Source organism: Mya arenaria, chromosome 3 (assembly GCF_026914265.1).
Source record: "Mya arenaria isolate MELC-2E11 chromosome 3, ASM2691426v1".
Classification (NCBI taxonomy): domain Eukaryota; kingdom Metazoa; phylum Mollusca; class Bivalvia; order Myida; family Myidae; genus Mya; species Mya arenaria.
Genome location: NC_069124.1, coordinates 10,702,242 through 10,717,172, shown reverse-complemented (window position 1 = coordinate 10,717,172; position 14,931 = coordinate 10,702,242). Strand labels below are relative to the sequence as shown.

Genomic DNA, 14,931 nt, shown 5'->3' with positions numbered 1-14,931 from the left:
GTCAGGGTAAGTCGCCTGATGACCATGTAATTGCAGGAAAGCATATCTTTAGCGCCAAATGAAAGTCTTTAAACAGGATTCGTGTATCAGTACAACTTGAAAGTAAATAAAAAAAAATCGAATTTAACTCGGAAATTCAGGAAGACTTGGAACAGCTTAGCACATTGTTTTGAAGCTAGCTTCTAAGTAATACGTAGAACAGAACTGATTCAAGAGAAATATGATTCCCCTGGTAGACAGTAAAGGAATGCCGTGCGAACGAGTGTGGTCCCTGCAAAGCAAAATACTATTACGCCGACAGATCGGGATTCGCAACAGCAACGAAAGGGGTCAAGCCAGAATATAAATGAAGAGAATTATTTTGACTGTTTATAACATAAAGAGTTTTTCAGTTTGAGCAAGACAGTTTTACACCAGATGTTCTTGAGAAAAAAGTTTAGGGTTGATAAAAATTCAACATACATTTTTGAAAGCAAAATGTTCAAATGAAAATATTTTTGGAATTTTTGATGGCTATCAATTACAATATCTTGATGATGATATAAAATGACCAATATATTTTGAAGGTTAGAAAACGGGTATGGAATACTTTGAGAAAGATTCGTACTGTTTTAAATTTTATCTTAATTAAAGTTATCATCCTTTATATTCTCGTTGTCTTCGATATTTTTTCCAGCTCGTAATAAGGATTTTCGTAAAGGGAAATAATTCTGATTAACTGGATTGGCTGTCGGGTGTAGTACAGCCCCCTTTAAATTTAGTAAAAGTAAACTATTGGAGAATAAATGGAATCTAGATTGTAATCTTCCTAGACGATGGGTGGGGCACAAACAAATATTTAGCAAGTACTTTTACACTTTCTTTTGTACAAGATAAACACAACAGTTAAATTAAAAGTGGGTTTATCATTAACAGTGAAAGGTCAGCATACTCCAGTTGAACATATTGAATCATAGACATTGGTTGAAATAGTACAGCATTTTGTATCAGTTTTCCAGAATGAAGGTTGTAAGATTATCTAACAACCATAGAATAGGTTATAAGAATTGTGGAAAATGTATATCGAGGTGTTTAGCAAAATATGTTGGAAAATTATGTTTATGAAAAGATCTATGTTTTGGAGAACTTAGTTAGTTCATTAGATGATTGCTTTAGATTCCCTATGGACAACCGTTTCATAAAGAACAGGAATGTTGCTCTTGAATTTACAAAATTATAATGTCACAATTTTAGCCGATACTTAATTACGGTAAAGCGTCGGCAGATACTTAAACTTCAACTTGGCAGTGCCATCAAACCAGCTTTATGTTTAAACTTTTTGCTACTGAGCTTGTTTCTGTAGTTTTTCACTTAGGTATTGGGTAAGGACGGTTTGCTTTGAATGAGAGGGGTCTAGCTTTCAGACGGGTTTGCTCTGATTGCGAAGGTTTTGCGTGAAATGGGCAGCGTCTTGGATTTGGATGGTTTGTGCGGAATAAGCAGTGTCTCGGATAAGGATGTTTTTTGTATGAATGGTAACAATGAGCTTGTTGGTTTTGTGTACGTCTTCAAAGTTTATTGTATTGCGTTGTAGGAATATTTTATATTAATAATAAAGAGATTCATATGAGCATGGTCGTATTAATACGATTGTTTGGAAATAGTCAGTTTTGGTGGAATCATAATGACTGGTGTATATATGTTTAGTAGCTTATTTTAAATTTATTTATTTTTGGTCACTGAATATGTTTATTTAGTTATGGTCTGTGTCTTGTACACTTGGGTGACTATTTAAGCCACTGTACACGTGGAACCGCTGTTTGATGTTCGTCATCCAGACAGAACAGTTTGTGCAAATGGCCGGGATGGATAACTAACTTGAAACAACGATTAAATATTTTTTTACAGTTTTGACTTGGAAGACGTGGCCAGTGCTATTAAAGACAACGTATTGACACAAGAGAGCATAGAAATAGGCTGATTTAAGTTGCAGGAAATTTCCCTTGGGGCTGGTTAACGGTCAATTAATATGAGGAACCAGCTTTGGGTTTCGAAAGTACGCACGCGCCTCTTCGCCAAGCGGAAGCTGGCGCTGTTATATACTAGAAACAAGCTCTTCTTAGTCTTCTTCCAAACAATTTTTCCTACAAACATACTGATCCCATTGCGAGGCCAACAAGGACCGGAAGTGAACAATTTAGAGAACATTTTACTGGGGGATCCCAGGCCAAGTTGGGGGGCCCAGGCCCTGCTGCTTTCAAGTGACCAGAGAGACAGCTCAGCAAGGAACGTTTGTTTCGGGTGCGACCAGCGGGGACACCGAGAGATAAATATTGAGTATTGTTATGCATTTGTTAACTTCAGTGAAAATTTTAGATAGCTCTCTTTAAAAAAAATAAGATTTTTTTTTATTGTATTGGATCTGAACATCTTGGTATTTTCAATATCGGTTATGTACATGTCATTTAAGCAACAATAGTGTTAAATCTTTCGAATGGTTTGAAACATGAATATTATTACACAAATTTACACTTTTGCGCGCGGATTCATAATTTCCTTTTCCTAAAGAATGTATTGGCTTTTCGTAAAGGCGTAGAGTGATATATTCATTATAATTTGTGCATCACTAGTACATTGAAATTCATAGAAAAGAACATTCAACATTTATTGATGGCAGACACTGCCCATAGAAAATTAACAAGAACAACTATAGCTTATGTACACTACCTTAATCTACTTTGGCTCGAACTGAGAAACTAAAAATTGGTGACTATTTCACCAACACACTTGATTGTTTATTCGGACGCTTCTGGTTATACTGCAGCTTCATCTAACATGAATTATTAAAAAAAAAAATATTGAACAATAATTTTAATACCGTTTTGTTGTCTAATTTTTCCCTTGATATGTGATTTTAACTAACTGATCTCAAAATCCCTTCTTTATAACATTCTTTATTAATGTAGATAAACATGGGTCTGCAAAACTACTCATTTTATGAGCGTAAGAAATTCTGAACACAATAAACAATCGAAAGAAAGTCAACATATTTACCGTTACAGCGGTTCGTCTGCAAATTGTATTTCAGATTCCATAAGGTATAAATATAAAGTTCTAGCAATAAGAATGACTTGTTCAAGTTCATTGATTAATAAACTACGGAAAGTTGTAAAATCTGTGCGAGAATCTCAGTTGACTGGTTGTTTAATTTTCACATCAAATCAATTTCTCGACAGCAAGGGAAATATTCTGCCGCATGATGTGCGTACACCAATATGTGTGTTGTTTAATTCGTTTATTAAAGCTAAATAGAAATAATTTATAATTTATATTTGGATGAAGGAACTGAAGGAAATCATTATTTGGTATATAGGAAATGCTGTGCTGGTCAGTGTCGTGTTTCACGGCTAGTAATAAAGCTGCATAAGGAATCACCTTTCGACGTTGACAAACATCAATATTAATATAACGGTTATAATACTATTTACAAAATCCTCTTGAGGACTCACTTTTAAAGATCGAACAAAATATATTAATGATAAATCAATTACGTACTTTCTTTAAACATGTTTGAATTTGTGTTTGTATTTCAGACCGAACGATTTTCTATTGTTTCTGAATATGAGAGGTTGCTGTCTTATTCAGTCACATGTGAAGGGAAAAAGTGAAGGTTTCGTAGACATTTGTTTAGCATTTAAGCGAAATTTTGTTGAGTTGTTTTTTCAAACTATGTTCAAGTGCATTATCTACTGTCATTCTTTTTAAATTTTGCTTTATACATTTTCAGATGTTTTCAAAATTGGCATTTGGAAGAAAATAGATCCGTTCATATTTACGAAAAGCATAATCTCCAAACACCATTTATCTGAAGTTATTAATCCCACTTTACAGTATTTTGCAATCGGTATAATAAATATAAATTTAAAGCTGTTTCGTGCATGGATTACACTGTCGCTTTATATCTGTCATTTATAAAAAAACAGCATTTCCTTTGAATCGAAATTAAATTTCCTTATGTACAGTATTTCTTACGCTCATAAAATGAGTCGTTAAACAGACGCATGTTTATCTACTATGTTCGCTGGTTGCAATTACAGTATGAGAAATGTGGTAGCAGATAGATTAATTAAAAAAAAACACATGGTCGGTGGAGATCTGATGTTTCAAAGGATATTTGTATCCGTGAAAGTAAAAACGCAAGAGGTCTTTTTATAATTTATGCACTTAAAACATTTTCACAAACATTTTCCCTGTCTTTTACATTCGTTAAGTACACTTTCCAGATATAGTCTACTCATACAATCGTGGTTTTATCATTTGTAAGGTTAATACATCAATAATTTGTGTTTTGCTGAATGTACTGGAAGAGAACCCTAATAATGAATTTTGGAAAAATACTGCACCCTGTCCTGGTTTGGTAGCAACATTATGCCTTCATAGAACAGACGTCAACAAATTCGTTTGTTTTTCGTTCTAAGGCGGTACCTAACAATCCTTGAAATACGCACCTAGTTGTATATATTATTTTGTAGTGTGATGTTTGGGGAGTTTTGTGTTGCTGTTCCATACTTCTGGTTTGTTATTGTTTGTTTTTGAGTTCTATGTCATTTGGCGTTGACAATTGGCCATTAATTAAGGAATGAATTGCGGGGTTGATGTCATTATCGGGGTATGAACGCAATTGAGTTGGTCAATGTGTGTAGAGTCCGAAGGACTCCACGCGTACTTTGACCAACCCAATTGCGTTCATATCCCCAATAATGACATCAACCCCGCAATTCATTCCTTATATTTACACCAATAGTTCATTATTTCATTCAAAAATGGTTAAAAAATACTTCATTTCATTTAAGAAAACCTTTCAGTAATCCGTTCTTACCCATTCTGTAAACAGAACGACCCGACTATAACCGGAAACATTTTTTTCAAATGACGTCACAATAACGTGGGAAAAGATCAACCACTTGAAATAATAATAATAATAATAATAATAATAATAATAATAATAATAATAATAATAATAATAATAACATCTTTATTTAGAGAAGGTATAAACGCATTATGACATTATTACAGGTTCAACCATAACAACATCATATTTACAATGTGGCCTTCTATGAAGAAAAACAAACAAACAAAAACAAAATACAATTGGTAAATCATAAAACATCTGCAACGCACTTATACATTCCTATACAAGAACTTTTGATGTTTTGAATATAATTATTCTATACAAATCATGTTTACTTAACATAACAATTATTTCAATATACATCATGTACACGCCGACAGAAACTCAATAAAACACAACAATTTATAAAACAACAGTTATTTCAATCTTTAAGATAATGAAAAGATGATATACCTTTTTGAAACTAATGATATGCACATTTCAAGAGGTGCACTTTATAATTATGCTTAAATGTGTTTAACTTTTTTGCATTTCGTATTTCATCCTGAGTAGTATTCCAAACCTTCATACTGTAGTACGAAAAGGAATCCATGAAATAGTTAGTTCGCGGTGTTTATATCAAAATTAAATCTTGTTTTGAAGTTGATCTTAGAGAATAGTGTTCATTATTTGCAAAGATTAGCAATTCAGACATATACCTCGGAGCCTTTCCATTAAGGGTATTATAGACAAGGGTTGCACAGTGATATTTACACCTGTCTGTATACGTTAGCCACTGAAGTTCTTGTAACAATCCTTTTGAAGATGATCGTTTAGGAATTTTAAGAATGATTTTTGCAGCCCTATTTTGCAAGGATTTAACTTTATTTAAGTAACTTGTGTTTCCTTTGCCCCAAATATGACAACAATAATCTAAAATTGGAAGGATATATGCATTGTAAAACAAACGTTTCATCTCATCATTGAGGTAGAACAATAGACGTTTTAAAAGTGAGATTTTACAGTTGATTTTTTAGTAAACAATTTCTATTTGCGGACGACATTTTAGGTTATTATCAATATAGATTCCAAGTAGTTTTTGCACAGTCACATTTTCTAATGCTGTTCCATCGATTGTAAAGTTTAATTTACTAACCTGTTTTGTTTTATATATAGTTCCGATAACCATACACTTGGATTTAGTTGGATGCAATGACATGTTATTTATTTAGCACCAATCGACAACGAGATTAAGATGTCGTTGCAGTTTACTTTCAATGATGTTTACATAACTACCGGTTTCATGCATTGTTGAGTCATCTGCAAATAAATCGATGTTCATATTCGTCTTACAAAGCGCAATGTCATTGATATATATAAGAAACAGCAGTGGACCAAGAATGGATCATTGAGGTACTCCTGTTGATATTGGAAGCAAGCCAGACTGTATGTTTCCGACTTTAACTTATTGTTTTCTATTAGATAAGTAGGATTTAAAAAAAACTTTATCGAATTTTCAGAAAAATGATACAAGTTTAATTCATGTAGCAGAATTTCATGATCCACTAAATCAAATGCCTTTCGTAGGTCTAGACTAGGCACCAACAATTTTGCTACTGTCAATATCTTTTACCCATGCATCGATTAAACTTGTTAACGCTGTACAACAGGAATGGTTTTTCCTAAATCCAGACTGTTTAGTGCGTATAATGTTTGTAGAATGGAAGTAATCTTGAACTTGGTTTGCAATGTGCCTTTCAAATATTTTTGATATTGTTGGCAATATCGAAATTGGACGATACTTACTTGGATCATCTTTACATCCTAATTTAAACAATGGTCATACACGTGCAGTTTTCAAGGAGTCTGGAAATATTCCGTTCATGATATTATTATTTATAATAGACGCAATGCATGGTGTGATGAAGTCACCACAATGTTTAATTACTCTTGGGCCAATCTCATCTATTCCAGTTGATTTACTTATATTAAGTTTATCAATGATCTGTTTTACCTCAAGTGGTGATATATAATTCAATTCGAACGTTTTGTGCCCTAATTTAACGTTTAGGTTAAAATATCAGTTTACCAAAACGTTTCGGATTTAAAGGGCGTTTTTTCTATTATATTTGATATATTGAGTCTTCCAGAAACTTCTCTATCACCAATTTGTAGTTGCTCCGGTAAAATTGTCTTGCTATTTTTTTCAAATGAGAAATATCCTTTAAATTCTTCCAGATAAAGCTTGGATCCTTTTTATCCTTCACCGCTTGATTAAAAAAATGCCTTCTTACTTTTTTAATTAAGGCTGTAATTTTATTTCTTAATATCTTATATTTGTCGTGTTCACCATTTCTATGGTATTCGTCTCTTTCAAATATCATTGTTTTTATTTCATCTGTAAACCAGTTAGGTTGAAAATCATGTTTTACTCTTTTTGCTTTATAGGAGCATGTTTAGATAAAACTTGATTTACAATAGAATAAAATACATTTAAAGCATCGTTCGGATTGACTATTATTTCAATCATATCAACTCCTGATGAGATAAGATCATTTTGAAATGATTGTTCATTGAAATTCTTAAAACATCGGTAAGATATCGATTTGTGACTGATTTGTTCAAAACATTTGAAATTATTTATCTTATATCTAGTGAAACATATTGGATGACAATGGTGTTACATGAACGTTAAGCACGTTTTTAATATAATTTGTATAAATATGGTCAATTATCGTTGATGATTTTTACGTTACCCTAGTCGGTGTTGTAACGATATTTTGCAATCCGTATTTCACTGTAAAGTCAGACCATTTAGTATTGTCGTATTTTTTATCACTAAAGTGATTAATGTTAAAATCACCAACAATATAATACTTTACATAACTAGTATCGGCAATGTCCACCTGTGGGTCATACATGTCAAGCCACATTTGACTCGAGTTTGGGGGACGATAAACAAAATTTACTAAAAACGATTTACATTGTTTTCCAATTATTTCTAACCAAATTGATTCAATATCAGCAGACTCTATATCATGTCGTCTTTTATATTTTACATGTTCTTGTATATAGACTAAAAGTCCGCCGCCGTTTTTATGGAAACGATCTCTCCTCTCGAAAGTGTAATGTGTAATATGAAGCAATTCAATCTGTATATTTTCTGTTAAAAACGTTTCGCATAATCCTAAAAAATGAGGGGAATTTTTATTCTGTAAATAAATTTTTATTTAAATCACTTTAAAACGTAAAATTGAAACACTTCTGGTACCAATATATTTAAAATATAATAAACTAACACTTTTAAAAATGTTGATCTATATTTTAACGGACCTGCAGACACAATACAACCAATAATAAGATCAATAGCTTTCATGTATATTGTTATGCAATGAATTACGATCCGAACATATCCGAAGATGTTGAGCTCATCGATTGATGAACGTAATTGCCGAAAGGCAGTTCATTTAAGGAATGGAAGTTGAGGTGTAAATATACGAGGTTTATGTTTAAACATGGTTTTTCATAAAAATCTTTATTAAAACAATTAATTCGATTAAATAGACAAACAAATTTTGCAATCGAAACATGATATGAACATCAATTAAACTCAATTTCTTACAATTGTTTTCAGATTTAAAAAGATTAGCGAAGCTTTGTAATTAAAAGTTTATTTTAAGTTGGTTTAATATAGTGTTATTTGATACACATTCATTAAAACAAGATATATAAAAGAACATATTATGCAGCTTACTGATAAACATCTGACATACTAGTCCTAATAGAAAGAAACCAATACCGCATCTGACATACTAGTCCCAATAGAAAGAAACCAATACCGCATCTGACATACTAGTCCTAATAGAAAGAAACCAATACCGCATCTGACATACTAGTCCCAATAGAAAGAAACCAATACCGCATCTGACATACTAGTCCCAATAGAAAGAAACCAATACCGCATCTGATATACTAGTCCCAATAGAAAGAAACCAATACCGCATCTGACATACTAGTCCCAATAGAAAGAAACCAATACCGCATCTGACATACTAGTCCCAATAGAAAGAAACCAATACCGCATCTGACATACTAGTCCCAATAGAAAGAAACCAATACCGCATCTGACATACTAGTCCTAATAGAAAGAAACCAATACCGCATCTGACATACTAGTCCCAATAGAAAGAAACCAATACCGCATCTGACATACTAGTCCCAATAGAAAGAAACCAATACCGCATCTGACATACTAGTCCCAATAGAAAGAAACCAATACCGCATCTGACATACTAGTCCCAATAGAAAGAAACCAATACCGCACTTTTTTATTATTGCTTTTCAAATATTTCTACCTGAAATAAGCTTCATCAGTTATCTTGTTAACATATTGTAACTGTAATTGTGTATTTTACCTGAATAAAATAATAAATAAAACAATCAAACATCATAGCCTAAAGAAGACAATTTGTTCACCTATGCATGGCAGTATCAATTAGGGAAAAAAAGTGAATGGATACAAATTATTCTATTAATCCAACTTTATATCAAATGCACGCCGTATGACAGTTATCAAACTTCACGCTTTAATAATCAGTGATAATGTGTGAACTGATAGGGTTTTTATATTTTATTCGTTGTAAATGTCGAATTAAAGTCAGGGCTGAATTACTTTCTAAACAAAACAAAAGTCACGACTCAATATTCTTTAAACCACAACATGAAATATACCTTTAAATGCATGCCACTGGCGGAAATTCGGTGCAAAACCTGACGTCCCAAGTGTAGGATATAGGAATACTTTGTGTTTAGGGTCTATGTCAAGTTGTCCTCCCGCCGAAGGGTCGTGTTTGATACTTTGACCTTGCAAGGTAAACCCACTGACATCTGATCTATTACCGTAAAGGTCAAACATGAGTCGCAGATATCTGTAAAAGTATGGTGACACAGTCAGGTCATCTTCTAAAATCACTGCAATTTCCTTGTCCTTGGGTTTCCAGGTCTGAAATACAACAGAAGATTATTTAAGAATTGTATATATTGACTCGACCAATTTGCACGCAAAATAACATTGATTTCCATTAATTCACGACCCCAGCACCATATTCGGTAAGAAAGTATCATTAATGTCCTAAACTTTAATCAACATTTAATTTAGAAGAAAGTAACGTCTCTATGATCAGAAGATGAAACTGGCTGAGCTTCACCACTTTTAATTTGATAAACATGTGCAATCCCGGATAGGACTATGAACAATGCGGTGAAAAAGAAAACAATAAATAGAGGATACTAGGTTAGTGCCGTGGCGGGAAGAAGTTAATCTGGAAAGGTGGAGGAATTTATCGGAGGCTCATCCGATAAATTCCAAAGGCAAGACAGATAAACTTTCTCCATCCACGGCACTAACATAGTCTCTAGTATTCTAATTATCCTGTGACTTTGTTCATTAAAACACAATAAAAAACCTTAAAATTAACATATTAACACATAAAGTACATCTTAACTGCCCCCACCCCTTAAAAAGTTCACAAAGCTGTTTAACTTTATTAAACACGTTTGTAATCGCATTTTAATACGTCAATATCAATTCAACACATTACACATTTTAAAAATGCATACACGAATCTATGAATCAATCACCAAACATTATCTAATGGCATAACATTTATTACGCAAGTCACGGACTACATAGTTCATGGTTCAATATCACGAGTGTTCACAAACAATCCACATGTTTTATGGATTTAATTCATGTTATTATTAGTGTTGGATGTTCAGAACTGCACCGGCAAAGAGAGAAATAATTTCTGTTGTGAGATTTTGTCATTCACCACATAAATGGAATTAACTATCGTAGGATGCTGTACATATTTCGGCCTTTGTGGATGGGATAAGTGCACCTGCTGATTTTCGGACCGATTTTTTTTGCTTATATCATTATCATGCCGACAATGGATCTTACTGGGCGAATGATTGTTGAGGTCGGTTGTTGCCGTACTATTGATAACAAACTTGAGCATTATTTGTGTTTTTCCTCTGTTATTTCAGAATAGCAATGAAGTCCATTTTCGCGGTCACATGACCAACTGACTGTAGATGAACATCACGTGATCAACTATCCTAATAAACTAACATTCACACGGCACCTAGTTAATGGGCCGATCTGTGTGCAAGTGACAGGATAAAAAGAAGATCGAGTATATCCAGCATTATTTTTGTTTTTTATGTACATACCATCAAGCTACAAACCCTACTGAGATGGAGGGAAGCTAAAGATATCTTATGGTTTAATGCTTTAATGCCACGATTTTTTAATTGATTCACTGTCATGTGTAACAAAAAAATGAACAACAATCACGGGAAGCGCCCGGTAAACAAACCGAATGATACCTAGATCGGCTTTTTAAACATGCCTTTTTTATAAACTGTGCTATGTCACGAATGCATGCATGTGCAGTTATTTTGTTTTACATGCATAACGTTGTTTTAATAACACGTATAATGACAAATTACTTGTCATTCATATAAAGATAATGTAATATATATATGCATTCTGAAGACGATAACTTAACCAAAATGCAACATGATGGTAATGTTTAGCCGTTGTTGCAATCTTAATGACTAATTATTTAACGTCCCCAATGATTCGACAACTCATTAGCAAACACTCCAATCAACTACCAGACATTCTAATAACATGATCGTTCAATACAGACTTTTAATGTTTGCCGAAACCATCATCATCACGTCTACTTGATTGGACGTCGCCGTTGTCGGCGCCGCCGCTACCACTACCGGAATAATAATCATGGCAAAACATGGTTACTATGCACGAAAAATTGGTATGAAGAGTGGCATAAATTGTACACCATAATTAATACTAGAAAAAAAACCTTACGTTCAGCCATTGTTCTCTTAATCCCACGTGTGTTGGATGTAAATGAATATCACAGAATCCTGCCTCAAAATAAAACTTCGACAAGGTATCCACAGTTTGTATGGAATATTGTTCAGTTCGATTACGATCAATCCACACTTCTACCACAACGGTACTTCCTCCATAGTCAGCCTTGTCCAGTGACTCCAAAAGTCTCATCAAAGCATTACTTCTATTGTAAGTTATGACTATTATTCTTAAATCTGCATTATTTCTCGTCTTAGTGACAATGTGACATTTATAACTGAAGATGTAAGTATGGATGTTTTTCACAAAACGTCCAAATTTTGTTACTAAGCCCACGTCCGCCCCTCTAGTATAATTCCTAGAAGCGTACACATTTAAAGCAATATATTCTGTCTCAAACAATAAAATCACAGACACAACTGCAAGGGAAACAACAAGCCAAGGTAAAATCCTTCTTACAGTTGTCACGGCAGGTTTTAATAAACGCATGATCACTTTCGACCGAGCACGATAGCTGTGGCAGTGGCAATGAGCTATACAATGATAACTGCACATAATAATTTATAGCGAAACATTTTTCTTCTTTTAAATTATTTGGATTTATTTAACAATATGTGTGCATTTTAATTTTTAATAGTATATATACTTGTTCCCTTTTCCCTACTGAATACATAGAATCGATTTCATATCATTATTGCAATATTTTTAATTCACATTGTTCTCTATATCAAATACATTCGTTATAAGTTGTCTAAATCGTACGATGTAATTTTTAATACAAATAAGCAGTACATAATGGCTGAATATAAAACATACGTTTTAAAAGATTACCAAATGCATTTGATAAATTACCTTCGTTGGTTTTGCACAATCAGTTTTTAAATGCCTTTACAATGAATGCAATTATGTAACAAATCAAGTAAAATGATCAGATGTAACACCATTATTTCATAACCATAGAATGTTTTTGGTGTGTTATTTGTTTGCTAATATTTCCAAGAAAAACAAAATATCAATTGCAAAATATTTTCGTTTTAATATTTCAGCAATTGGAAGGAAATATATATATTTCTTTCATGCTTTACGATGAAATATGGGGTTTTAACAGTGAAATAACAACAGTGAAAATATCAATTTGATATTTTCACTGCAAAATAAGGAGTGAAAATATCAACTTTCAGAACTACTTTTAAATTCCTTTGTTGTGACATTTACTTGCCTTGATCAAAACAGAACACTGGACTTTAGTAAATTATGTCAAAAAATGTTAAAAAAATAAAGAAATATTTAATAAATTTAAATAAATATATAATTGTAAATTTACCACATTTTAGCCTAAAATGTTATAATTATGGGAACTACTTTTATGCGCAGTCACCCATAGTCGCTTAGGTGTTAATCCGATCTGGTCATTGTTCAGTTTAATTTCGTCCCGTCCAGACGTCCAGTATTTGACTTAAAAAACCCATCCCTCCCTCCCTTATACTTATTATTACCAATATTAGTTTGTGTTAGTTTGCAATTTTCATGTATTATTAAATGCCTTGTTGAATGTATTACGGGCATTTGGCCGCGACGTATTATTATATCTGTCTAAAGACTTACTTGTATAATATATATATTACTGGCGTCGCGGCCATTCTCGGCAAATTATTATTTATTTATTAAATGTTATATAATGTCTTCTCTTGTCTTTCTCTTTTGGAGTAACGATTAATTAACAACCTACCGTTTATTACCGGTTATCCCGTTTATCAAACATTTTACTGATCTTTGAAGCTGAATGTTTGATAATTTGCTTTCATACCAAACAAATTACAGACAAAAACAACTGTTCGAACATAAATAAAATTTTATATCATCGTTCAAACGTATTTTGAACTGTTAACCGTTGTAGTACGTAAAATGAGCTTCCTGGAAAATTCACACAACAATTTACAGATAGATCCGATATTTATTTATCCCACCCACACCTGAAAATGTGTCAACAAACTAGCTTGGCATTTACTCTTTATCTGGAAAACAAACATTATAAAGCGAAACAGAATGGTCTATGACAGTAAGATGACTGAATATTAACTTGAATACTATAAAAACACGCGTACATGCAGTCTTAAACTAAGAAGAATGGTTAAAATCCAATGAGTATCTACATTTGTTTTGCTAACACATTTGACCTTCCAAATTTTCATTCTTTAAATAGTGGCATAGTAATTTGGTTATGTATTCATGCCCATCTTAAAATAAAAAGTGTTTTCATTATTTTTTTGGAACATATGTGCACTAATAATACTTCATTGTTTACTGTTCATAATGCTTTGCAATAAAAAACGAGCGAATATTAAGCTATAAGAATGAATAGCAGAGAACTACTTCTCAACAAACCGAAAGTAGAAAAGTTGACAGCTATAATTATGCATGAGGGGCGAACGTATTTTAAAATAGAACAGGGACTTGGTTCTTGAAAAGTTTATCAGTTAATTGTTGTATGAATTTTTCTGTACTACAGGGTCATACAGTTTACTTTATAAAGAAGACATTGTTACATAAACCGGCTATATTTACCATGAAGGCAAATCAGATAACATACTATATAGCGTAACACTCTCACTAAAACTTGATTTATTTCTATCTTGTTATAATTTCTTATAATTTGTTTGCAATCATGCCAATTTATCGATTCGATTGTACATGCTATAATGATTGTTTTGATGATCATTTGAGGAATGAATTGCGTATTGATGTCATTACCGGGGTATGGACGCAATTTGGCTGGTCAAAGTGTGGAGTCCGCGTGTGTGTGTGTGTGTGTGTGTGTGTGCGTGCGTGCGTGCGTGCGTGCGTGCGTGCGTGCGTGCATGTGTGTGCGTGGCAAATAAGGATGTGCGCTAATATGCGGCGATTTAAACGGTAGAATTGGCAAAAACATTATTAATGGTAGAGTACGCCAGTCAAATAATTATACATATTTTACCAACAATGGCTGTTCCGTTATAGATGCAAAAACCAAAACAACAACAATTTTAATGCATTCAGACAATTATGCCTATAACATACGAACAATTGACACGAAACAGATAAAATACGTGAAAAACATAGTAATACTTAAGTTAACACAATATGAATAATAGTTAATTAGTTGTTGTGAAATATTTCG

General features: G+C 32.9%; 1 protein-coding gene across 1 annotated transcript in view; it reads right to left on the bottom strand.

Moving 5' to 3' along the window:
- The window catches only part of LOC128226499 (uncharacterized), a 31,667-nt gene that overhangs the window by 2,060 nt on the left and 14,676 nt on the right, over positions 1 to 14,931 (bottom strand). Inside the window, exon 2 of the mRNA XM_052936402.1 lies at positions 9,602 to 9,872. Coding sequence (XP_052792362.1) covers positions 9,602 to 9,872 — 271 coding nt within the window. The remainder of the gene's footprint in view (positions 1 to 9,601; positions 9,873 to 14,931) is intronic.